At 37.5% G+C, this 25,735-nt stretch overlaps 2 protein-coding genes and 1 pseudogene across 2 annotated transcripts in view; 2 read left to right on the top strand and 1 right to left on the bottom strand.

The window, feature by feature from the left end:
* Nucleotides 1-20,348, top strand: part of LOC107586028 (unconventional myosin-Ie-like) — a 30,189-nt gene extending 9,841 nt beyond the window's left edge. Inside the window, exons 4-25 of the mRNA XM_016273240.1 lie at nt 1,146-1,235; nt 1,939-2,070; nt 2,928-3,077; nt 3,155-3,235; nt 3,735-3,821; nt 3,977-4,063; nt 5,938-6,105; nt 6,960-7,045; nt 8,395-8,476; nt 8,666-8,772; nt 9,824-9,922; nt 10,516-10,660; nt 13,679-13,793; nt 14,944-15,113; nt 15,281-15,426; nt 16,212-16,358; nt 16,973-17,130; nt 17,214-17,303; nt 17,384-17,597; nt 17,791-17,823; nt 18,922-19,091; nt 19,215-20,348. Of these exons, the coding sequence (XP_016128726.1) occupies nt 1,146-1,235; nt 1,939-2,070; nt 2,928-3,077; nt 3,155-3,235; nt 3,735-3,821; nt 3,977-4,063; nt 5,938-6,105; nt 6,960-7,045; nt 8,395-8,476; nt 8,666-8,772; nt 9,824-9,922; nt 10,516-10,660; nt 13,679-13,793; nt 14,944-15,113; nt 15,281-15,426; nt 16,212-16,358; nt 16,973-17,130; nt 17,214-17,303; nt 17,384-17,597; nt 17,791-17,823; nt 18,922-19,091; nt 19,215-19,291 (2,634 nt within the window). The 3' untranslated portion in view covers nt 19,292-20,348. The remainder of the gene's footprint in view (nt 1-1,145; nt 1,236-1,938; nt 2,071-2,927; nt 3,078-3,154; nt 3,236-3,734; nt 3,822-3,976; nt 4,064-5,937; nt 6,106-6,959; nt 7,046-8,394; nt 8,477-8,665; nt 8,773-9,823; nt 9,923-10,515; nt 10,661-13,678; nt 13,794-14,943; nt 15,114-15,280; nt 15,427-16,211; nt 16,359-16,972; nt 17,131-17,213; nt 17,304-17,383; nt 17,598-17,790; nt 17,824-18,921; nt 19,092-19,214) is intronic.
* Nucleotides 20,349-21,453: 1,105 nt separating this feature from the next.
* LOC107586027 (G2/mitotic-specific cyclin-B2-like) lies at nt 21,454-23,025 on the bottom strand. Its single transcript, XM_016273238.1, has 5 exons — nt 23,008-23,025; nt 22,562-22,843; nt 22,127-22,267; nt 21,919-22,029; nt 21,454-21,846 (listed from the first exon to the last, which is right to left on the bottom strand). The coding sequence occupies exons 1-5, from the start codon at nt 23,023-23,025 to the stop codon at nt 21,736-21,738; spliced, it is 663 nt and encodes a 220-aa protein (XP_016128724.1). The 3' UTR covers nt 21,454-21,735.
* A 1,109-nt stretch (nt 23,026-24,134) lies between these two features.
* The window catches only part of LOC107586026 (E3 ubiquitin-protein ligase Arkadia-like), a 45,324-nt pseudogene continuing 43,723 nt past the window's right edge, over nt 24,135-25,735 (top strand).

The raw sequence follows: 25,735 nt of genomic DNA, 5'->3' as shown, positions 1-25,735 counted from the left end.
TTCTAATTTATTGAGATGCACCTCTATTTTGCATAAAATTTTAAGTGAAAATGAATATGAATTTGAGAAATGATTTAGTTTTTTCCTCCTTTTGCTTTAATGACAATATCAGTTGTTATTGTCTAATCTACCAGGTAAAATATCTAAACATGATCCACAATCAATGGCTAATTACTTAATTTCATGAATGTTTTAAAGCCTTATTTTTGTTCATAATTAATCACACTGAATTACTGCACTGAATTCAATTAAATTTTGAATCACAGAAATTCAGTGTGGACATTTTAGTCCCACTGTGCTTATTTGGGACAACAACAAAAAATCCATGTTGAAATGATTCCCTCTGTGCTCTATCTAATGATTTGATAGTGTACAGGCTGTTACTAGTGTTTTGACGAGTATGTTTGATGGCGTCTTGAACAAAGTAGCGTATTGTGGTGGTACAACAGAAAGTCTGTCTGCTCGGGCTGCTCTGCTGTGTCTATGCTTTGTCTGATCTCCTGAATGTCACAGTGCCTCATGATCATATGACCATCACTGCTGAATGGTTCATCTTGATATCTTTTGTGTCTTGCTCATCTGCCTCTTTTATTTTCTTTTTATCTCTCTGTGTATCTTTTTGTTTTACTTGTGTGGTCCACACAGGAGTTGATACCCTTTCTCTGTCTATATGCAAATTATCAATTTTTCCTTTTTTTCCCCTGGTGTTGCAAATGCAAACTAGCCCTCGGCTCTAATTTGTTTACATCAGCAGTGTGACTTTTAATTTCAGATTTCTTAAAAATGTCTTTATGCAATTTGTACACTTTATATGTTTGATAAGAACTTGAAGATGTCTAATGTCATAAACAGTGATGGTATTGGCGATCCCAGAACTTCTGCGTCTCTAAATTCTGTCTGGAATGTGCACGCATACTGATATATGTGGGGGTGGGGGTGGGGGATGAGTTTAGGTCAATTAGACCACTTTTAGACACTGGGATGACCAATTTGACCTGAATTCACTCTACAAGATGGGCGTTACCCACTGATCTCATTTCATCAGTTCCAGATCAGCATAAGTTCTGTACTTATAATCCTCCACAGTATGAAAAATGTCAACTTAACTCTCAATCTCTCTCTTTTTCCTGTTTATGTCCACACAGCATGTCAAAGACATCATTCTGCAGTCCAACCCTCTTCTGGAGGCCTTCGGGAATGCTAAGACAGTGAGGAACAACAACTCCAGTCGATTTGTAAGCTTCGATCATCCTCCCATATACTCATTTTATTGAAGAAAACAGAAAGCATATGTCTTGTGTTGGGCTGCATCTTGTCCTCAGGATGAATTTAAGAGGTACACAGTTGCACTAGAACCAACAAAAACAGGGTGAGCATCCAGTTCAAATACAAAAAGTAAGAAAAAGCAATGTTTTGCCACTGCAATAAGAACATTTGATAAATATGATGTTAACGTAAGGCTTTGGCCTAAACGTGGCAAGTACTGCCCTTAAAAATACTCACAGGTCAATTTAAAGCAGCCGTTACAAAATATGTTGTACGCCACATTTACTTGCAGTTCTGCTTCATTATGCCCAGATATGTCAGTCTTGTTTTTGTTTTCTTGGGATTGGTGTAATTTTATTGTAAGAAGAATGGCTTAGCTGTGATATAAATGGATTGTGTAGTGGATAGGAGAGTTTCGTGGATGAAAAAGCATTTAGATTAATTCAGGGGTCCTACAGGGGCTGGTAATGTCGTTACAGGTTTTTGACATGTCTGGTAACTGCAGACAGCTGCAGCACACATAAACGAACAGAGAGAGACACATAAATGATAGTGGAGAGTGTTTGTGTGTGTGTCAAAGCACCTATTTCCTCTTATTTTCAGTTCTGGGCATACACATCCACCTGCAGTACATCAAGTCTGTGCCTTTTTAACATTCATATTCCCTGACAGGGGAAATACTTTGAGATTCAGTTCAGTTCCGGCGGTGAGCCAGATGGTGGGAAGATCTCCAACTTCCTTTTGGAAAAATCACGTGTGGTGATGCGGAATCCTGGAGAGAGGAGCTTCCACATCTTCTACCAGGTGAGAATGAGGACACGAGGTTGGCTTCTTCTCTCAGAAGATGTCACTGTTACCGTCAGTAGCATAAGTGCAGCACGTTATGAGGAAAAATTGAATGAATAACCGCAGTAAAATTCAGGAAAGGGAAGATGGAGCCATTTGGCTCTGAAAAGCAGGTCACGTTGTTCTGAGTTTACCACTTGAGTTTTTTGGAAGAGGGAGTCTGTCTGACCTTCTTCTTAACGAGGCCTTCTCACCACTGTTTCTCCTTCACGAGTTTGAGAGTTTTCCTATGGTTACGTTTATTTAGGACTTTTTGTTTTTTGGTGTTTCTTCAACTGTGGACACTTTTGGCCCTGCAGACCAGAAAATAAACACTCCTAAAACACTTTTCACACTCTCACTAGTTTGTTTCATTTGTCTGCTAACATTGTCCAGGAGAATGCTAACTTTTTTTTGTTCCAGAAAGTCATAAATTCTCACCGCAGTGTCATTTCCTCCATATCTTAAATTTTGTATTATTTAATGGTGTTTTGTAGTGAAACTGACAGTGGTGGAAATGACATTTGAAAACTTTTTGGAACATTTTTGGACTCTTTTGGCTTGCCAAGACTTATTTCAGAACTAGCATTTCATATATTCTAAATAGAGATAAACATTGAAGATTATTTTCAGACTTTCTACACTAACATTCAGAAGTTTGGGGTTGGTAAGATTTTTTAAAACATTTTTAAAAGTTGTCTCTTGCTCAATAAGGATGCATTTATTTTATAAAATATGTAATCAGAAATCATTTGAATATGCTGATTTGGTGCTCAAGTAACATCTCTTATTTTTAGCAATGTTGAAGACAATTGTGCTGCTTAATATCTTTGTAGAAATCATCATACATGTTTTCACTATTCTCTAACAAATGGGGTGGCAAGTCAGAGTCCATAGACGTAACACTGAATGTGGAACAGGCGTGTTTCACTCGTGACGCCCTCTCCAAAGCCTTGCACTCTCGTGTTTTTGACTACCTGGTGGAGGTACAAGCCATATATCCCTCATAAAAACAGATGTTACAGAAGAAATGAGCACTAAATGGGTTCCTATTTTCTTTTAGTCAATCAATAAAGCCATGGTTAAGGACCATCAGGAGCTGAACATTGGAGTATTGGATATTTATGGCTTTGAGATTTTTCAGGTGAGTATTTAATGTACTCGTCACTAATGGAATTATTGTTTTCACAGCAGTTAACAGGATGTATAGCTTCCAGTCTACCTAATGAGATAAGATGATTGATTTTTAATTGCCTGGATTGATTCTCCTCTGCTTTTGTAAACGGATAACATATTAATGAGCTTGACTAATCTGATAATCTCTTGGTTTAGCATCTGGTATTGAGACTTTTAAGATAACTGCCTGTGTTGTCTTCCTAAGAAGGATAAAGCTGGATAAAGCTCTGAAAACAGCTTTCAGCCCTTTTAATTTGTTGTTACTACCACTAAGATGCTGAATTCTTGAGCAACAACTGTGTATTTTATTATGCTATTGATAATAATAACAATTGAATCATTGTTTGCCATGTTCACATTATCACCGAAGCTGATTTGCAACTTATTTGTTTCCTTTGTCACCACTACTGGTGTTATTTTTGGTTCATAGTGACAGTATCCATTTTCTGTTTTCACTTGCCTTTTAGAAAAATGGATTTGAACAGTTCTGTATCAACTTTGTGAATGAAAAACTGCAGCAGATTTTCATTGAGCTGACTCTGAAAGCTGAGCAGGTAACACTTCCATTTCACCCCTGTGCTTTTCGTTTTTGCTGTGATTTGTGCCTTCAATCAGTTAACCTAGTTCTAGCAGTACAGGAAGTACTATATACTTCTGCTCCACCCTAGTACAGGATCATTTTCATAATTTGTTCTTTTCCTCTCTTCAGGAGGAGTATGTACAGGAAGGAATCCGATGGACTCCCATAGAGTACTTCAACAATAAGATCGTCTGTGACCTCATTGAGAGTAAACTGGTAAGTTTCACTAACTGTGCAAATCAAACATCCATCTGTTTAAAAAGTTGGATATGATCTGTCATTGCCTAGTGCGGTAAATCAATAAAACTAACATTAGCGAACTAAGAAGTTCAGATCCATATCCACAAAAGCCTTCTTTCTCTTCCCATGACTGTTTGTCTAATGGCCTCAAAATGCTTGATATGCCTCCAAATTCAATTTGCTTCACTCACAGAGGGACTAGACACACAGAGCCATGAAATTCACAACAAGGGAGAACCTTAACCATCCATGTTGGTGTGACAGCGTGTGAGAAAGTGCTTCTTTGTGTCACTGCTAAAAGCTAATGGTTGTCTGTGATAAATTTACAAGCTGTTTTCCTTTCGTTGGACTCTGTGAATAAAGAGAGATGTCTGAATTTTCGGACAATACAGACAGCTGTGTGTTATCAGACAGTGTGTTTTCATTCAGATTAATGTATGATGATTCATTTCCTGAGTTTTGGATTGTGTGACAGCGTGTGAGAAAGTGCTTCTTTGTGTCACTGCTAAAAGTTAATGGTTGTCTGTGATAAATTTACAAGCTGTTTTCCTTTCGTTGGACTCTGTGAATAAAGAGAGATGTCTGACAGTGTGTTTTCATTCAGATTAATGTATGATGATTCATTTCCTGAGTTTTGGATTAAGCTTGAAAGGCTGTGAATGTGGGCTAAAACGGTTTCAGACGCTTTGTTTTATATACTATAATATGTGGGTAAAATACTTAAAAGTAGATGTCCTGCAATGCAACATGCTATACCTTATTTAAAAATAAACTATCACACAGAGCCATGAAATTCACAACAAGGGAGAACCTTAACCATCCATGTTGGTGTGACAGCGTGTGAGAAAGTGCTTCTTTGTGTCACTGCTAAAAGTTAATGGTTGTCTGTGATAAATTTACAAGCTGTTTTCCTTTCGTTGGACTCTGTGAATAAAGAGAGATGTCTGACAGTGTGTTTTCATTCAGATTAATGTATGATGATTCATTTCCTGAGTTTTGGATTAAGCTTGAAAGCTTGAAAGGCTGTGAATGTGGGCTAAAACGGTTTCAGACGCTTTGTTTTATATACTATAATATGTGGGTAAAATACTTAAAAGTAGATGTCCTGCAATGCAACATGCTATACCTTATTTAAAAATAAACTATACTACGTAAGTGTGTACTACTTTTATTACTACGACTAGTAAAGATTTTTTTTTATGTCAAGTTTCATACTTAAAATACAGATCAAAATGCTTCACAGGTCAGAATATGAAACATTTAAAAAAAAGAATGAAAGAATAAATGAATAAAGTGAATAAATAAATGAATAAGACGGGTACAAACAGTAACAATCAACAAGAGCCAAAATAAAACACTTACCAAAATAAATAGAAAAATAAAATAATAATAATTCAATACAATTATTAAGGAGGCTAATTAAATACTTAAAAGTAGATGTCCTGCAATGCAACATGCTATACCTTATTTAAAAATAAACTATACTACGTAAGTGTGTACTACTTTTATTACTACGACTAGTAAAGATTTTTTTTTATGTCAAGTTTCATACTTAAAATACAGATCAAAATGCTTCACAGGTCAGAATATGAAACATTTAAAAAAAAAGAATGAAAGAATAAATAAATAAATGAATAAAGTGAATAAATAAATGAATAAGACGGGTACAAACAGTAACAATCAACAAGAGACAAAATAAAACACTTACCAAAATAAATAGAAAAATAAAATAATAATAATTCAATACAATTATTAAGGAGGCTAATAGGATGCGTCCAAATGAATTTGAAAAATAGGAATGCATTTTACAATATGAATGAATCTCACTTTCATTTTGTGTCCTTTCCCAGAATCCTCCAGGCATCATGAGTATACTGGACGATGTGTGTGCTACTATGCATGCGAAGGGTGAGGGTGCAGATCAAACGATGCTGCAGAAGCTCCGAATGCAGATCAACAATCACGAGCACTTTAACAGCTGGAACCAGGGCTTCATCATTCACCATTACGCTGGCAAGGTATTTACCCACCTCCCCGCACTCCTCTGCAGTGTTGTTAAATCATTTTCTTTACCTTTTTTCTCACCGAATTTTCTTCTACTTTTTTTTTTTAGCACTTTGTGTCTTTCTTTCCACCTCCCTCTCAGTCTCTCGTTTACACTTTGTTGCCTTGAGGTAGTTCAGTATGTGTGGCACCATCCACATACCCTGTGTTCAATGAGGCGTGCTCTGAGGGGAGGCAGGGGGAGCCCTCCACATCCTGCAACATTAGATTTAAAATAAGCATGTTCTACTGACAAAGGAAAACCCATGATTTAAAAAAAACATATGTGTCTTCTAGCATTTACTGCAAATACATAAGTAAATAAATAAATACAATTTAAAAATGGGTAAAAACAATAAAAAGCCAAAAGAGCCCAAATAATACCCTAACCAAAAAATTATACAAAATGGAAGAGAAAATTAAAAGGAAATAATAAGAATAATCAATAAAATTACAATGGCGAAGATTTTGTCTCCAAATGATTTGTAAAAAATATGAATGCATTTGTGGGATGCATATTTTGAAATTATACAACTGTAAAGTGTAAATAATTATAATAAATATAAAAGCAAGGTCCAGATCAAAATGAAATATCAGTCCTAGAATATTTATTTATTCATTTAGTCAGTCATTTATGAGGTTTAAAAACTCTCTACTTTCCCACTTGTATATACAAAGACTGTAAGTACGTAAATGTAAGTAGTTGGTTGGTTGAGCTGACATTGATCTGAGCATCTATTGGCTCAACTGTGGCTCAAAGAATGACTTGTGTTTCTAACCCTGTCCAGAACACACTACTGTTTAACTGAGCTGTTACTTGTCTCTCCAGGTGTCTTATGATGCAGAGGGTTTCTGTGAGAGGAACAGGGATGTGCTGTTCACTGACCTGATCGAGCTAATGCAGAGCAGTGAAATGTAAGTGTCACTCCTCCATCCTAAAAAAACAGCCAGTCTGTGATCTCATCCAACAGACTCTCAGAGCGCTTGAAGATCTTAATATATGTAAATCATGGATATAATCAGGCCAGCTGAAGGGCCCACAATACAAGTGTGCAGGAGATTATCATTGTTTCTGAGTCCAAAAAGCCCCTCTGTCTCTCAAGGGAGTAGGACTTGTAGAGCGTGCCTGTCGCTCTTATGTGCTCCTGGGCCTCTTTTGGGCCCCAATAGCCATCTGTGCAAGCCGTGTCCTCCCGCAGCCCTTTGTGAAGCCTTCTGCCTTAATATATGTAAATCATGGATATAATCAGGCCAGCTGAAGGGCCCACAATACAAGTGTGCAGGAGATTATCATTGTTTCTGAGTCCAAAAAGCCCCTCTGTCTCTCAAGGGAGTAGGACTTGTAGAGCGTGCCTTATGTGCTCCTGGGCCTCTTTTGGGCCCCAATAGCCATCTGTGCAAGCCGTGTCCTCCCGCAGCCCTTTGTGAAGCCTTCTGGGGGTCCGCTTTCAGACTGCATTCAGACACGTGGTGTCATGCATATATATCTGCACCGCACACACACACACACACACACATACAGAGTTTGCAGGGGAACTTCCTTTGCACCAGCCAGCAGGTCCTATACACAGAACAGAAGAAAGAGAAATCTTGAATTCAGTGACGAAGCAGGGCTTCTTGTCTATCTGCACAGACGTAGCCCTGCATCTCCACTCCCTGACAGTTAACCCTATGAAGAGGTTTAATAACAATGCATGCTTATGTGAAAGCTTTCTATTTAAGATGACATAACTTTTAACATTTAAACCTGTAATGTGTTACAGATACTGCAGAGAGGACGTAACTTATTATTTGAGCCAAGAACATTCTTTTAATGTCCCAAACACCTTAATAAGAGTAGTTTTTGTTGTTGTTATATAACCAACTGGCATTTGGTACAAAATTTGCTCAAAGAGCACACTTGAGCATACAGTGAGATTTTATGAATATTAAAATACTGTACAGATACTACAAGGAAACCAATAATATATATTAGCAATAGCAATATATTTACTGCTGTATGCTAAATCTTAGTAAAATCTAGTGAGGCAAATGGATCGTGAGCACCACAGATAAAACACCACAGGTATTCAGACTGTCCCAGTGATGATGATCTCCAAAACAATGTGCACTGTGGCTCGGAGGAATTCAAGTGACCCTGTCTGCAGCAGAGAGACACGATTCAAAACATTCCTGTCTGTTAAACTCTGTATTTCTTCTGCAGTATTCTTCTCTCTTTCTGCCAACTCCAAATCATTCCTTTCTGGTTTGATTCTTTTTATTAGACCTTTCATCCGTGCCCTGTTCCCAGAAAACCTCAATGCTGAGAAAAAAGGCAGACCCACTACTGCAGGAAGTAAAATCAAGGTGAGTTGAGGTTGCAGGTTCTTTGCAGGTCTCTGAACCTCTGTAGATTCTATCTGTTTCTACTCATATACTACACTGATAACCACTTTTCACATATTCCGGTTGTCTGGCCATCAATGTAGACTGTATGTGTGTAACTCTGTAAGATGTTTTAGCTCTTTTACATCCTCTTTTTCTTTGTAATGACAGAAACAAGCCAACGATCTGGTGAGCACCCTGATGAAATGTACACCTCACTACATACGCTGTATCAAACCCAATGAGACCAAGAAACCTAAAGACTGGGAGGAGAGCAGGTGAGAGTCCACGGTCATGGCAAAGTTGAATTCTTACTTCCTGAACATTATTAATGGGACTATTGATTAGCATTATTATTAAAGTAATACATTTTGTGAAAGTGGCCATTATTAATGTTAAAGCAAAAAAAAAGCAATGCTTTGAGAGCAAAACATCCTCACTAAGTAGCTTCTGCCTTTAATGCGGCATCTGAGCTTGTCTTTCATAAGTTTTAACATTTCCGGGGGAAAATCGCAGAGAAACATTTTAACAGAAAAATCTAAGCATTACTCTAGTCTCCAGTGTCACATGATCTTTCAAAAATCATTCAAGTATGCTGAAGTGTTGCTCAAGAATCATTTATAGTTATTAAAACAGTTTGCTGCTTAACATTTTTGTGAAAAACTTTTTTTTTCTGAATTCTTTGATTTGAACAGCAATTATTTGAAAAAATTTAAATCTTTTGCAACGTTGTAAATGTATTCACTGTTTTTGATCAATTTAATGTATCCTTGATGAATTCAAGTATTAATTTATTTTTTTAAAATGCTAAAATACTAAATTTTTGAAGGGTAGTGTAAATCAAAATGGAAAACTAGAAAGGAAAGTAGCAATAAAAGGATTCTAATTTTATTTCTCAGCATGGGTGTCCTTTGTCCCGACAGTTCTTTCACCTTTTTTTTGTTTGTTTGCTTACTTTTCCTGCCTTTTTCCTCTTTTACCACAGTGTTTTTGGAATGAAAGGTGGAATGAAATGTTCTGATCCGGTGCATGTATTGTTCAGACTCTAATGGTCTTCCTGTTATGAGGGTTTGTGAGCATTGTTCACGTTAGGCAGTATAATTAGCACTCAATTTCATTCTCAGGATGTGTGTCCAAAAGATTTGCATTTATTTAGTCATTTATTTTGGAAAGACTGATGGAGAAACTACCAGAAATGCCTTATTTGTTTATAAAATTGCAACAGGCTGAGAAGAATTTCTGTAAAGGGGCTTTCTGAGTTGTTGCTGTAAATATTAACCTTCCTTCCTTCCTCGCTTCCTTTCAATCTGTCTCTCTCTCTCTCTCTAGAGTGAAGCACCAGGTTGAGTATCTGGGTCTGAAGGAGAATATAAGAGTAAGGCGTGCCGGCTATGCCTACAGAAGAATCTTCCGCAAGTTTTTGAACAGGTAAAGACAGTTTCAAATTCATCCTCAAAGCCTGACAGGAAGCTCTTCATAGAACATCATGGAATGAGAGCATATGGTCACTTCTGGCATTACAATTTCGTCATGCAGTGAGAAGACACCACACTTTCACAAGAAAGAGCTTCAGAAAGAGAAGGAAGAGAGATCTTAGGGTTGCAAGTGTATGTTATGGCACTTTCATGTTGATGAATTTTGGTTCAACTTTTGTTGGGCATTTTCCTTTGTGCATTCTTCATATCAGTGTGCGGTGATCAAACGTCATTGTGTTAGTTTAAGTGTGTAATTCCTCCATTATGACACCAATTATTTTGCATGCTTCATTGGGTTATTAACTTTTTACATAAAACCTGAATCATCCTTTGGTGTTTTAATATTAAATGCCTTATTGGTTTTAAAGTTACTTTTTTACTCCACCCTGCCAGTGTTTATCTTGCGCACACACACTTCATAGTTTATTTACACAGGACTCGACTTCAGAAGACTTTCAACTAAGCACTTTGTACTGTTACATGAATAAAAAATGCATACTTTACTCAAATATATGATATCATTTTCCAAATGATGATCTCTCTCAGGTATGCCATTTTGACGAAGGAGTCATGGCCGACGTGGCGTGGGGATGAGAAGCAGGGTGTGCTGCATCTCCTGCGCGCCGTAAACATGGACCAAGACCAGTATCAGCTCGGACATACCAAAATCTTCATCAAAGCTCCTGAGTCGGTAAGACCTGACAAGGTTGGACAACTTCAATTGAAATCTTTCAGCAACAAAATATGATACCCAAGTCTGTTTTAATAAATGTAAAGTTATCATAAAACATCTGCTACACTTTGAAGAGTCAGAATTTCACATTTTGTTCCTCAGTTAGTCAAACGTCTTTTCACTTTAAGACTTCACTTGACAGAATTCACCAAACGTTAGAATGTGAACCTTGTTTGCATTCCAGCTCTCCCATATTCACATATACATATGAATGAAAGTGAATGGAACACAGTCTAATGTGACCATACCTTAGGTTTGACATCAGAAAGTGTCCACATCCTTTTTGTCTCAATATTGAACAGTTTATTGAACCAAAGTTTTATCATTTAAAACCAAACCTCTTTTTTTCTTAAAGTTTTACTTGAAAATTGTGATTGTGCCATTTTTCTTTCAAATAAACTACTGTTCAAAATGTTGGGGTTTAAAGAAGTCTCATTTGCTCACCCTAGCTGCATTTATTTGGTCAAAAATACGGTAAAAAACAGTCATGTTGTGAAATATTATTACAATGAACAGTAACTGTTTTCTAGTTAATATATATTTTAAAATGTATTTTGCTTTCATTATTTTCATGCAGTTTACATTATACATTACATTATCAATGCCTTTACTGTCACTTTTGATCAATTTAATTTGTCCTTGCTGAATACAAATAGTATTCTCTTTTAACAAGTCTTACTGACCCCAAACAGTAGTGTAAATGCCACTTTTTTAATATTTTGTTATAACACAGTCATGCTGATACATTTTAAAATGCATCAGTGCTCATATACTTTCAGACTGTTCTACAAAATTCACTCAGATAAACGTTTTGAAAAACATATTTTTTAAAACGAGTGGTGTACGACAAGATACACCAGCAACAGCTGGGAAAAACTGCAGCATGTAGAACATTGCTTCTTGCTTTGGTCTAGATTTAATATTTCCGTTGTACTGTAATGGCAGGAGATTGGTGAAGTGTAAAAGTCAGCCTTTGTCTCGCAGACATCAGCTCAGCTCATAGTGGTGATGAATAGTGGGCAGTCAGCAAGAAAGGAGGAGAGACACTGGGCTGGTCCCACGTCAGCACTGTTAGGTCAACATTACTCTGGATCTGATACACAACTGCAGTGCTGTGGTAAAGCTGCTTCTGTTATGTCCAAGACAGCTTTGCTTTTTCCACTGCACTTTTTTTTTTGGATTGCTTATGAAAGCACTGCTTGTGGATGTGCTGTGATCTCACTGTTGACATTTAGATGTACACACGTATACATAGACCCACAGAATAAGGCTCTGTGGCTCGGCATGAATGCAGCAGATTATCCAGAGATGTGTGACTTTGGTATATAGGTGTTCAAATATGGCCTTTTCTCTGTGTGTGTGTAATATTAAATACGGGAGAGCCCAGATTTGAGCTGCCCAGCCTCTCAAAACAAAACTCCTTCCGAGATAAGGTGCTGACATAGAGTAATTAGTTCATGACTACAAGAATTTCTTTAGTGAGAATGAGAGCGAGAGAGCGAGTTCATGCATGTAGTAGTCGCTTTGCCAAAATGAACTCTTTGATCCTTCTGAGAGCTGATGAAGTCTTACAGTGTTTGCATGAGACATCCTAACGGTCTGATAGGATAAATCTCACCAACACTGTCAAAAAATGTCTTGGCCAGATTTTAGCACAGAATTAGGAGAAAGGAGAAAAACAAATTATTTGCATTGTGGTCCTTATTTTGATATACATTATTGCTTCAAAGGTTTTGGGGTCGGTAAGATTTTTTTTAATGCTTTTGAGAAAAAAAAAAAAAAACCTTATCCTCACCCAGGCTTTATTTGATCAAAATTTTTATTTAAGTAAATCTGTAATATTTTGAAATATTGTTATATTAAGTCGCTATTAAACATAGCTGTTTTATATTTGAATATATTTTAAAATATAATTTATTCCTGTGATGACAAAGCTTATTTTTAACAATCAAAATGTTTTTTTTGGAAACCATGATACTTTTTTTCAGGATTCTTTGATGAACAGTTTATTTGAAAGCATTTATTTGAAATAGACATCTTTTGTAAACACTATAAATGTACAAAATTCACTTTTGATCAATTTAATGCATTATTACTAAATATAAGTATTAAAGGGTTTCATTTTCTCAAAATATGCATATATACTGTCCTCAAACCTTTGAATGGCATGCACATGCTGGACAGATTATTGTAAGTAGGGATGCACAGTATATTTGGGCATATGAAATTATTTATTTTAGTGTTTACTTTCATACAAATCGCATACAAAATGGTATGATTAGTATAAATGTGTTGTTTGTCAGTTATTTGCCATAACATTAGACTGTTTATCAATGGGAGGTTTGTGGATGTGTGTTAGTTTGTGTGTGGGGTGGGAGACAAAGAAGGATTTCATTGTCTTGGCTCATAATTTCTCATCCTGTGCCAGCCGTGTGTGTGTGTGTTTGTGTTTGTGTGTGCGTGTGTGTGTGTGTGTGTTTGTGTGTGTGTGTGTGTGTGAGAGAGAGAGAGAGAGAGAGAGTCAGTGCCAGGCCTTTGTGATAATGATAGGATCTGATGTTTAGTCTACAGTGCAGCAGAGCTGTGACAGTGTGTTCTGAGGACATACAGTGGAGCTGCAGTGCTCAAAGCATTATAGGATGACCACAGGACACTTTGAACAGCTGCTTACTGAGAAAGAGAAATATGAAAACTGAAATCAAAAGAGAAGAAACTGCTGTATGACGAGGACAGACCGAACCCACTATGTGTCATAATGGGACTGGTAAATACAGCTCCGATGAAGAATGACCTTTAGTGTAATGGACATGGTTATACAGCTCTAGTCACTATTGTTATGTGAACTATTAGACGTTAAGTCAAAAACAGTCTGAATTCAGCACATAATTAGTTTGGCTGATTCAAACTGATACCTGATGAATTTGTGAGCCCTTTTTTTTATTCTTTTAAACAACCTGCATTATATTCTGTTCTCAGCTCTTCCTGCTGGAGGAGACAAGAGAGCGCAAATTCGACGGTTATGCCAGAACCATTCAGACGGCCTGGAGGAAATATTGTGCACGCAAGAAATATGTTCAAATGAGAGAGGAGGGTGAGTTCAACGCTCAGATGATTTGTTTGAGTGAGGTTGAGATTTTACATACATGGTAAAATAGAAAATGGTAGAATGTGTCGCAGTTAAAAGGGGAATTCAGTGGTTTTCCCCGTATGTCTTTGGAGTCTGACCTCAACTGCTGCTTTAAGCGGAATTATTGTCATTATATTTAAAAGTAATAATAGACACACAAAAGACAAAAATACTCCCACCTTGTCTGGTTGATCATGTTCGGGTGTTTATTCAGCTATGTGCCCTTTTGGCCCAGTTTTAGAATAAAAACACTTTAAAAAAACACTTTTTATTTTTTCAATTTTCTGTTTATTTATTAAAAATGCCTAATTGTGGACATAAACTTTGTTTAAAAGTTTGGGTTCATTCAAAAGTATTATTATTAAAAGTCTAAGTACACCTTCATTCAAAAGTATTATTACAAATAATAAATAAATGAATAAATAAATAAATACGTCTCTTGAGCATCAAATTGTGATGGATCATGTGACATTGAAGACTGGAATAATGGCTGCTGAAAATTATATTTTTTTTATTTTAAAATATGTTAAAATAGAAAATATTTATTTTAAATTGTAGTTGTATTTCTCAATATTACTGTTTTTACTGTATTTTTGATTAAATAAATGCAGCCTTGGTGAATTGGTGATTTTTCTAAAATGTGAAAATTCTTACCAACTCCAAACTTTTGGAGTGTACATGAAACCAAGCAGAATTCTTGTCTTTTTATTTCCCAGAACCGTATTTTTTTCCTGTAACAAATGTAATTTCCACCACATCTCAGATTGGAAATTTGATAGAAATTAATTATTTTTTTTTTTTTACATTTTGCAATAAAATGATTTATTCTGCAAATTTTATAGCTTTTATATTTTATATAACATCTAATTTTATTTTATATAACATATAATTTACAATTAATTATTTTCACAGGTCTTGTATCAAAATCGCAGCTTGATTGGAAATTGGATGCTCAAAAAATTTGATTTACAAATGACATTTACTTATATTTTTCTTGTTTTCTCACACATGGATTTATTTTCAGGCATACTCTTCTGAGGTCTCATTTTTTGTTCATGGCATAAGAACTAAAGCTTTGAAAATAGCACTGAACACTGATTTTATCCTCTTCCAGCCTCTGATCTGCTTCTGAACAGGAAGGAGAGAAGAAGGCACAGCTTGAACAGGAACTTTGTGGGCGATTACATAGGTATGGATGATCGGCCCGAGCTCAGGCAATTTGTGGGCAAAAGGGAGAAGATCGATTTTGCGGACAAAGTCAACAAATTCGACAGGCGGTTTAAGGTGAGGTTACCAAAATTAGCACACAGCTGTGCCCAGTACAGCTTCTATGGCTCAGTGACCAAGATTCAGTCTTTGACTTCTTAGCAAGCAGGTCAAATTTCGCCTAGATGACATGCAACATTTATAGGTATGTATGAGTGTCTAAAACTGTGTTTTTATCTGTTCAGAGCATCAAGAGAGACCTGATCCTCACCCCTAAATCTGTCTACCTGATTGGAAGAGAAAAGGTGAAGCAGGGGCCAGAGAAAGGGATGGTGAAAGAGGTCCTAAAGCGCAAAATTGACGTAGAGAAGATAATGGCTGTTTCTCTAAGGTACGTCAGTGCACAAGCTCAGTCAGTTCATTTAGCACTTGAGGTGAAACCGCACGCATTTTCAATCATTTAAATAGGAACTGTAAAAATTGAGCCACAAGGAGGCTGCCAAATGTGCTGCAACTTCCCTCCCATATGTAAAACAGAGCCTGTATGGAGTCCCAAAATGCTTTGCGTAACCATCTGCAGAATTATAGGCGTAGAGACATCAAAGGTCCAGTCTGGTTGTTAGAGCCATCATCTGCCCTGTGTTACTTATTAACACATGTTGAATCGAGGTCTGTGATATACAAAGCTTCGGTCTCTTAAAACATTTATAGTTCTTTTAGTGTTCGCTGGAAAGGATCAAACATCCAGAACTCTCTCAAAGGAACATAACCTAGATTACAGCTCTAACATGTAAGGACCAAGGACGAGGTACCAGCCCCCCACAACCTTGCATTATATTCTCGTTTTGGAGTGGGGGGTTGTCAATAATGTGAACCAGGTGTTGCTGGGAAGGGAGAGTACACCTTGTAAAAAACTCATTAGAAAGGACTTAAGTTTATTGGGTGAAGCAGGGCATCTCTGCATGTGTCCCAGACATGGAAACTTCAACAGTCACCGTATCATTTGCCTTTATTTTTTTTTTATTTTTTTTTTGGTGACCCGACAACCTCTGTGTCTGTGGAAACCCCCAAAAGCACCTCAACACGTGTAACCTGTAATAAAAGACCGTCTCATGTTGAGTGACTGAACAAATGTGCATATTTCAGATCTTGAAAAGACATTTGTCTCCCATACAGCACAATGCAGGATGACTTCATGATCCTGCACGAGGAGGAGTATGACAGCCTGCTGGAGTGTGTATTCAAAACCGAGTTCATCAGTTTGCTGGCACGCCGATACGAAGAGAGAACACAGAAAAAACTACCTCTCAAATTTAGCACCACGTAGGTTGAAATATATTTAACGTAGCTACAGTTATAGCAAAGCCATGGCTTTATTCTTAATGAAAAATTAAGATTAAAACACAAGATTTTTTTGTAGATTTGGACTAAAAGTGTCTAAATTCCCTTTTGTTTTTGAAAAAAAAAGTATCTTTTGTTTATCGAGGCTGTATGTATTTGATCAAAAATGCAGTCAAAACAGTAATATTTTGGAAAAAATAGTACAATTTAAATGAACCATTTTCTATTTTTATTCCTGTGATGGCAGAGCTGAATTTTCACATTTCTTTGATGAATGGAAAATTCAAAAGAACAGCATTTATGGAAATCTTTTGTTACATTATAAATGCCTTTGCTGTCACTCAATTAAATCAATTTAATTCAGCCTTACTGACTCCAAACTTTTGAGTGGTAGTGTAAATGTTTCATTTCTAAATTATTATTTGGTTTTGTTTCAGTTGTTTCTTAACTATTATATTTTTTCAATTATCAATATTTTAATAAACAAAATTTATATTTTATTATTTAATGCAATGACATTCAAGCATTTCTAAATAGCTGAAGTGTCCAAATACTTCTTGTGGCCACTCTGCACTAATGAATGACTGGACCTGCAGGCTGGAAATGAAATTGAAGAAAGAAGGATGGGGACCCTGGAATGCCGGAGGGTCCAGACAGGTGCAGTTCATCCAAGGTCAAGGGGACGTAGCTGTGCTGCGACCCTCAAATAAAATGCTGCAGGTCAGCATTGGACCGGGTTTGCCCAAAAACTCACGTGAGTGATCACTCGTGTTGTGTGTCATTCAGTGCTATTCGTCATCCATGCAAGACCTCATACACCCAAATTCAATCATTCAGGTCCTACTAAGCAGGGTGTCACTCAAAGCCGTCCCAACATGTCCAGGACACACCACCACACCCCAACACGAGTCGCACCCGGGCCTCCAGGTACATTACTTTCCTAATCTTCTCATTATCTCAGTCAATATGCATTTGTTCAGGAGATCTTAAGCTTGTATGTTCCTCAGCAATTGCTCACCAGAACGGAGGGCTGAAGAATGCAAATCACGCGGCCAATCAGAGAAACTCGCAACATCACAGCAATCAGAAGCCGATATCTGGAAACACGGCCCATCCCTTCTTGCCTACTAATATCAGTCAGCTCAAGGACAGAGGCAACAGACAGGCACCCCAGCAAACCAACCTGGATTTCCTCAAAGTACCAGACCAAGGGGCCGCAGGGTGAGAGCATGCAGCGTATACATACACACACACTTGAAATTATATAGCTAACAACAAACATTTTACTGAAGATAAGATAAACATTAGTCTGATTGCTAGACGCATAGCTGGAGCTCAACTACCAGACTTTATCCATGCAAACAAAATAGTGATCTGCATTTGAAAGTAACATGCATGTATCTCTTTACCATAGCAGAAATCGACAACCGTCTGACAATGGAGGAATGTGAGTCTGAGCATGTGTGTAGTTTCTGTTAGGTGGCAGTGGTTGTGGTTCATTTGAATAGCGATAGATCAACCCCAGAGATGCCCAACTTCAAAGACGCCATCGCATCCTCTCAGTCTTGTTTTGTTTTTCCATTTCCTTATCACATTTTATAGATTAAAGTTTGTTTTACACTACTGTTCAAAAGTTTAGCTGCTGCGGTAATATTTTGAATGCGCTCTCCAATGCTGCATTTATTTGATCAAAAATCAAATAAAAACAGCCATATTGTGACATATTATTACAGTTTAGAACAACTGTTTTCTTTTTGAAAATATTTTCAAATGTTATTTATTCCTGTGATGGCCATTACTCCACTCTTCAGTGTCACATGACAGATATTTGATGTTCTAGAAACATTTATTATTATTATTATCAGTATTGAAAATAATTTTGAAGCTTCATATTTTTTGTGGAAACCATGATAAAAGAGCGGCATTTGTTTGAAATAAAATGTCTGTGTAACAATGCGAGTATTTACTGTCACTTGTGCTCAAATTAATGTGTCCTTGCTGAATAAAAGTATTTAAAAAGAATTGTAAAAAAATTACTGGCATCAAACTTTTGAATGGTAGTGTATGTTACTGAATAGACCTCAGATTGTGAATATATATGAGAGACTGGTTTTTCCTTGAGCCTCAACAAGGTTAAGGACTTTGGGTTGGGCATTTTCTAACATTTTCTCTGTTGTAGTCATGATGCGGGTCGGCTCAGACGCATCATGAAGGCTGAAGGGCTAACAAATGGCCCTTCGTCGCAACAGCTGGAAAAAAACAAACAATTCTGGGCTTAAAAGTGAGGTGGAGGATCAACTGAATGAAGTCTATTTGGAAATGAAGACTAGTTCAGACTGACAGTGCCACTATCATAAATGTGAATCTGTCGCCACCTAGTGGGGAACACATGAACTAACACCACAAAATCAGACAGCTAACCCTCTCACAGCAAGCCTAGTTGACTACCTTCACTTGTAGAAGCATGTTCCTGTGGTTGCTGCAGTGTTAGAAATGTCACATGTAACTCCATCAGTTAATGTCCTCTGTGATTCTTTTTTCCAAGGGCCCACAGACAGTCAACAAACAGGCCCACTCCAGGAGGTGGCCGTCCCAAACCAACCCCCAAGCCGAAGCCCCAGGTGCCTCAGTGTAAAGCTCTTTATGCCTACGACGCCCAAGACACAGATGAGCTAAGTTTCAACGCAGACGACATTATTGACATCATTAAGGAAGGTGAGAGGGTACAAAATGCTTGTTTTACATAATATACAGTAAAAGTTTTTTTTATTGTGGCAGAATGTATTTTTGATATCTGTCCATGATCATTTCATTTTGATATCTGTCCATTATGTCTAGATGCCTCTGGATGGTGGACAGGGAGGCTGAGAGGTAAACAAGGCCTTTTCCCAAACAACTACGTGGCTAAGATCTAACCTCTTCTGCCTTTAATGAGGGGCGCAGACTTGTTAGACACAGAAGGACAAAAAAGGAGGGAAAACTGAGATAATGAAGGAAGGAGCGAGGTGTGCCATGGCTGTGGTTAAACTCCTCAAAAGCTCTGCGTTCTGGTGCCACAGACACTTGAGGGCATGCGGGCAGACGCCGGTCGGGCACGAAACATTTCTCCAGGGCGCTGAATACTGAACTGTCCCTGTGAGCACTGATCAAACTATTTATTGTATTTATATTATAGCTTTCTACAGTTTATTTCTGATGTGGTTTGTTCATCTGTCATTGATATTTAAGGTGATCTTAATTCACTTGAAGAGATGAAGTAGCCATTTTATGTGGGAACAGGCTTTTTTATTTTGCTTTTGAAATGGATCAATTGTATATGTAAATTAAGGTGCTTGCCTTTTAGGGTCACCTGCTGTTCATGATTTTTATTTCATTTTATTTTTTCCAATTTCTTGAAGTCATGTCCAAATCAATGGTTTTAGTGGGGAATGTTTTGCTGCTAAGGACCGTTTTGCATGTTATTGCCTTTCACCTTGTAATTAACAGAAACCCAAATGTATAAAATGCACTACGGCTCTTGAAAACCATGGTTTGTATGCTTTTGAAGTTCATAATCTCAGAACAGTGCTGAATGTATCATTGTGCAAAAGATGCAAACAGTTGGGTAAAATTGTCTGAATTTAAACTACAGTGGTATTTCCATGCATTAAAGACACAATCAGCACATTGTTACGGTATAGTTATGAAATATTATATCAGTATGACAATATACAGTGTACTGGTCAGCTCATCCACACCAACATTCACTAAGGTGCTAGTCAGTGAAGAATCGGAGACTGGATCCATGAACATCTTAAAAAGAAGGTTCTCCAGATAAATTCTTAGGAATTCATAAAAATGTTCAAAAGTGCAATTCTTGAAAAAATGTTAAGAAGTTTCTATATTTTCTTAAGAATAAAGTGACAGTTGGTGTCTGATTGTATACTATTCTACTGATGAGGTTGCCATGTCTAATACAACCAATTTAAAACTTTATGCTGTAAATCTTACCCTCATTTTATTTTCCTATATGATACATTTAATGTGAATTATACTTCCATTTGGAACTTTATTTGGGGGGACACCCAATAAATTTGTTCAACATCTTAATTTTGGGTACTTAAGACAAGTTGGAGGTTATCTTTATTTTAATAAGTTATGTGGTGAATTGCAAGAACATGCCTTTCAAGACTTTTAAGAAAAAGTATTTTGAACATACATATTAGCAACTGAAAATTATTGAAAATGGCAGTTTTATTCTTAAAGGAATAGTTGACCCAAAAATTAAAACTGTCATTAATTACTCACCCTCAAGTCGTTCCAAACCCGTAAGACCTTCATTCATCTTTCATTTTTTGATAAAATCAGAGCTTTCTGACTCTCCATAGACAATGTTACTACCACGTTCAAGGCCCAGAAAAGTAGTAAGGACATAATTAAAATAGTCCATGTGACATCAGTGGTTCAACTATAATTTTATAAAGCTACGAGAATACTTTGTGCGCAAAGAAAACACAAATAATGACTTTATTCAACAAATGCATTGTGGTACTCTCGTGAATGGCGGCAGACAGTAACACGGAAGAGAAGAATTGTTAGTTATTTTTTTCTTTGCAACAAGTAGTGTTACACACCACAAATCTTGTGAAATCTTATTCATGAAGACAAACAGCCTTTCTGAACAGGGGGGGGGGGGAAGAGCAGCAAATATTAGTTATGACTAATCAATGAAAATATAAATGGCATAAATTACTATACATATGATTAAATGGAATAAAATGATTAACTGAGAATCATGAAGAACAAAAGTAAAACAAATGCATGGTTGCTCTCTTGAAACGAAACCATTTGCCTTTGAGGATCCTTAACACACAATGCCTTTAAAACTTGCCCTTCACTTTGGAAATTAAACGGATTAAGATTACAATCGTGCCACATCATTGACAGCAGGTCAAGAGACTTAGTTACAAAGTTAAGTACAAGCAGTTATTAATATTTAAGAGCGTGTGCATATAATCCAGGAAGTCAAAGTCAGAGCAGTCAAGTTCAACAAGACAGGTCTAACATGTCACCGTCAACATGAAAACAAGTCAGAAAATGGTATTAAATCTTTGGATTTTATTTGATTCCATCTTAAATTTGCCCAATAAAGGTAAAGCAAAAAAATTAAAATACAGCTCCAGCAAGTTCATAAAAACGGTTACAAAAAAAACAAATTTAAACCCTCAGATTAAAAATGTAATCTTCATAAAAAGTAGAAAATGCTTATTTATATAGAATCCAAGAATATGTACATCAGTTTAAAAAGCAGCAGTCCATCTCCCAAAATGGCTGACACAAAATAAAGTGCAGGTTTCAGTGTCCATTCCCACAAAAGCCCTCAAGAGCTGGACAGCAGAGGAGCAGCCAGATCCTTCACAAGTGACGACTTCAACTGGGGAAGAAGGCTGATCTTCATGAGCCTACTGCTGGAGTATTTCTTTTTCACGGTCTGCAAAAGATGGACATCAGCAGAGCATTCAGTAGAACCAAATCCCCATGCACAAGCCAATAAACTGCTTACCACATGCTTTGAGAGCCCTTCATTGACCATAACCACATTTTTGGCAATATGCTGCATGACAGGCTTCAGGTGGGTCTCATCATAGGAAGAGTAGTGTTGCTGGGTTGGTGACTGGAACAGGAGGAATTAAAAGATCGATAAAATTAAATTGAAGCAGGGGTGGGGGAGGTCAGACACAGAAAATACTGGACATTAAAAAGACAATTACCCATTTTTGGCCATCAAGTACAAGCTGAGAAAGGCACAGAGCAGCAGCTGCAGTCTCCGAAGGGTTAAAGTGGACCATGTCATAGTCAAGTAGTGTCAGTTCAAGGAAATATTTCGCAAGTGTATGCTTCTCAGCATCAGCCTAAAGAGCAGATGTAGTTTTTAAATGCATTTAAAAAAAAAAAAATATATATATAGGGATACAGTATTTCTTGTAACATTATAATTGTCTTTACTTTTGATCAGTTTAATGTGTCCCTGCTCAGTTAAAGTATTCAGTGCTCAATTACTTTCTCTTAAAAATAACAATAATAAATAAATAAAAATACTAACCAAACTCACTTTTGAGGGGGGGGGGGGCGGCAAGGATGACTCAACAGCTGAAGCTTTAACAAATCTGCCAAACCACATCAGGGATCATAAAACCTGAACCTACATTCCCAGCCTTTGAAGCCCTCCGCAGAAAGTGCAGGGGCAGAGGACGTCCGAGCTCAAAGTTCAGCTCACTGAGAACCAGCATCTCCATCTCTCGGATCTGAGCTTTTGTGAAGGCATCGTCAGCGATGTAGGCAAAGTCCCCAACCATCGGCACATACATCTCCTCGTATTTACAAGCAATCAGCATTGCAGTAACACCAACTAGCTGGAGCTTCTTACGGGTCACAGGCTGGACCTGAAAGGGAAAAAATAAAAAGGGCATTTTCCCATTTAAAGAAACCTAGAAATGAAGACCATGTATACTGTTGTGTTAACTGCTTTTACACTGTACCTCATACAGATTAAAGTCCCCTGTAGTCAAATTGTATTCCTCAACTCATCTTTGATCATTAAAATGATATTTTTTTCCTTGTAAAAATTAAATAAAATTTAGGCTTTACTCACCAAAGCGTGAATATCCATGGCGAATACGCGTATCGCAGATATCGCACGTGCTTTTTTAAAAAAAGAGACCGTTTAGCTTCGCTTCGCTTCGTGTTCCTCGTCCAAATCAACTCAAAACATTCCGTACAGTACAAAGGCCTGCTGGTGATTCAAATACCGCTCTGCTCTCTCTGATTGGCCACCGCCTCAGGGAATACTCGACGTCGATTGGTTGAAAACTGAAGGGACGCTTATCAATCATCCTTCATCTCCGGTTTCACGTGCAGCTCTGTAAAACACGACAATGAACTTATTTACAGGTTGTCTGATTCCTTAATAATTATTAATGGAACAGTCATATAGGTAGTATTCTGTTGATAATAGTCTCTGTTGCTAAAAGACTTTTGCTTTGTAAAGGCTAAACACATTTTAAAAACTAAACCATTTGAATATGAAACTATTGTTTGCTACTGAATAAAGCATATAATAAAACCGTTCAGAACACACAAATACTGCATATTCACAACTTGCAGAGCTGGAGAGTGAAAGAATCTTTGGTGAGCGGATTCAAAAGATTGAAAACACTGAAATACAGAATAGTAATAGTTAATAGTACATTTTTGGAGAAAAATCATGTACAAACGATCCCCAGGGTTTAATGGTGTCATCAACTTAAAAATGAATAAAAACCGGTACCCCATCACCGGACCAAAAACACTATTAAAAACGTTAACATTGCTTTTAATAGAAAGGGTAATTCTGTGTAGTGTTATTTGTAAGAAAATTTAATGTTTTCTTATATTTAAATAACGACAAACCCATAAATTCAAACAAGCACATTCAGTTTATGTAGTTGTGTGCAGTAAGAGTTACACGAGCGCTGCCACATTCAGCCACTAGAGAGCATGAGGCGACCAACTACCACAACACAGGAACTCACACACACTAGCCAAGACTCACAAACCGCACTAAAATGTATATCGATTCAAAAGAGTCGGTGTTCAGCGATTATGGTCATTCATGGATTATTCACGATCCAAATCTCAACAAGCCTTTAGTTAATGTTATGCTCCTCGAGAGTCGTCAAGGAAGCGAGAATGTCGTAAAATGTCGAAACACTTCCTCGCTCGCGCGCAGCGGCGGCGCTGTTCTCACACACACACACACACACACACACAGAGCAGCGCTCTAATGGACGCCTCGGATCGGCAGGAACGGGTACTCGCACTTGAGGGCGAACGGGGAGGAAATCTGGCCACATATGACCGTTAAATAAAATGTCCTCTCCGTACGTTCAGCTCGCCGTGACGTTTAACGTGTGATATTGTAACTCGCGCGCGTATCTTCGTATTTAAAGCGGAATCGTCGAAATATCCGTCAGTTAGCGGGGAGGCTAAAGCGCTGGGCCTCTCTGCTCTTCTCTTCTCTGCTCTCTCTCTCCCTCCCTCCCTCTCGGGTTTGTGTGACTGTCAGTTTCACACAAGTCTCCGCTGACGTTCACTCGCTTCCCCAATACTATATATATATATTTTTATTTTTTTTACTTCTGTCGACGAACATTGTACCCTGGAAAGGGGGTTTAGTCCAAGAGGGATAGTTTCCTGACGTCTATAGAGGTAAGAGGCGCTCTTTGTGGTTGTTTTAACGCTACATTTCAGTTGGTTGAAGCTATTGTTTGACTAACTGGAGAGGCTAATAGCCAGCTGCTAGCAGTTTCAGTATGTGTGTGTTTGTCCCAGCACATCCAGGCCCAGTGGGCTACTGATACATAACATCAACTGTCACCATCGCTTAAATGTATCTTAGATGTGTTTTGTAGTCTCGAGCGCTGTCAGCTGATGTGTTGAAGAAAGTGAAAACGACAACATCAACATGCCATCGGTGCTTTTCCTTTTCTGTTGTTTATCAATCCGTCGTAGTCTGTGTTGTGATTTATGGGGTTGTTATCGAACCAGATGTTGTTATTTGAATGGAAATGGAAATGGAAAAGCTGGTTTCGTTTGGTCATTTTGAGAGGGAATGGGGTCAGCAGCCCTTGCTTTCTTGAACAGCCAGCTGGATCAGATTCCAGCCTTTGCATGTCCAATAACGTTTTTAATGCGCCCCCTCTGGGAGTATGACATATGTGGTGCTGACTCGCATAAATCGGTGACATCTGAAATAAAAGAGACTGGATTATTAATGACACCATGGTTCAAACTACTGCACAGTGTTTTGTTCACAACATCTTCTCTTTCACTGTGAATTTCTATCACCTGTTTGGAAAAATAAACCCATACTAATAAGAGGCAGTGTTACTAATTTTGCTCCCAGTGGCAGTTGTCTTCATATTTCATCCAGATATGAAAATGCTATGCCATTTGTCTCAACGGCTCATTAAAAGATAATGTCATCTGCCTCTACAAAGGATTATTTTGTATGTATTAATAATAAGTGTTTCAGCTCTCCAACATAAGATGTCATGCCTGGTGAAGGAATTACTGTGATTTTAGGCTTGGTATTGGATTGATATCTGTGCTTGATCTCTGTTTATTTACTCATGGTCTTCAGTAGCATTGGGGGAAAGACTGTCTGTCACAGTAGTTTGGATGATATGTTTTAGTTAATTCTATAAAATTGTAGAATAGCTAGTTGAAATTAATGATGTAGGACTGTTAATGGGAAGTTCAGCATGTAATAAAACAGCTGGTTTTACTTCCCCTGTGGAGATATGTGAAGCTGAATATTTACAATTGTTTTGGTCAGTAAG

Source organism: Sinocyclocheilus grahami, unplaced genomic scaffold (assembly GCF_001515645.1).
Source record: "Sinocyclocheilus grahami isolate Dianchi unplaced genomic scaffold, SAMN03320097.WGS_v1.1 scaffold76.1, whole genome shotgun sequence".
NCBI lineage: Eukaryota > Metazoa > Chordata > Actinopteri > Cypriniformes > Cyprinidae > Sinocyclocheilus > Sinocyclocheilus grahami.
This window is presented reverse-complemented; position numbering and strand designations above follow the sequence as displayed.

What these genes read in the sequence shown, in the direction of transcription:
- LOC107586027 (XM_016273238.1), bottom strand. An exon ending in GGGCTTCAAAGGCTGGGAAT is followed by an intron (nt 22,268 to 22,561) that starts GTAGGTTCAGGT and finishes TCTGCTCTTTAG; the next exon opens with GCTGATGCTGAGAAGCATAC. An exon ending in TACTTGATGGCCAAAAATGG is followed by an intron (nt 22,030 to 22,126) that starts GTAATTGTCTTT and finishes CTCCTGTTCCAG; the next exon opens with TCACCAACCCAGCAACACTA.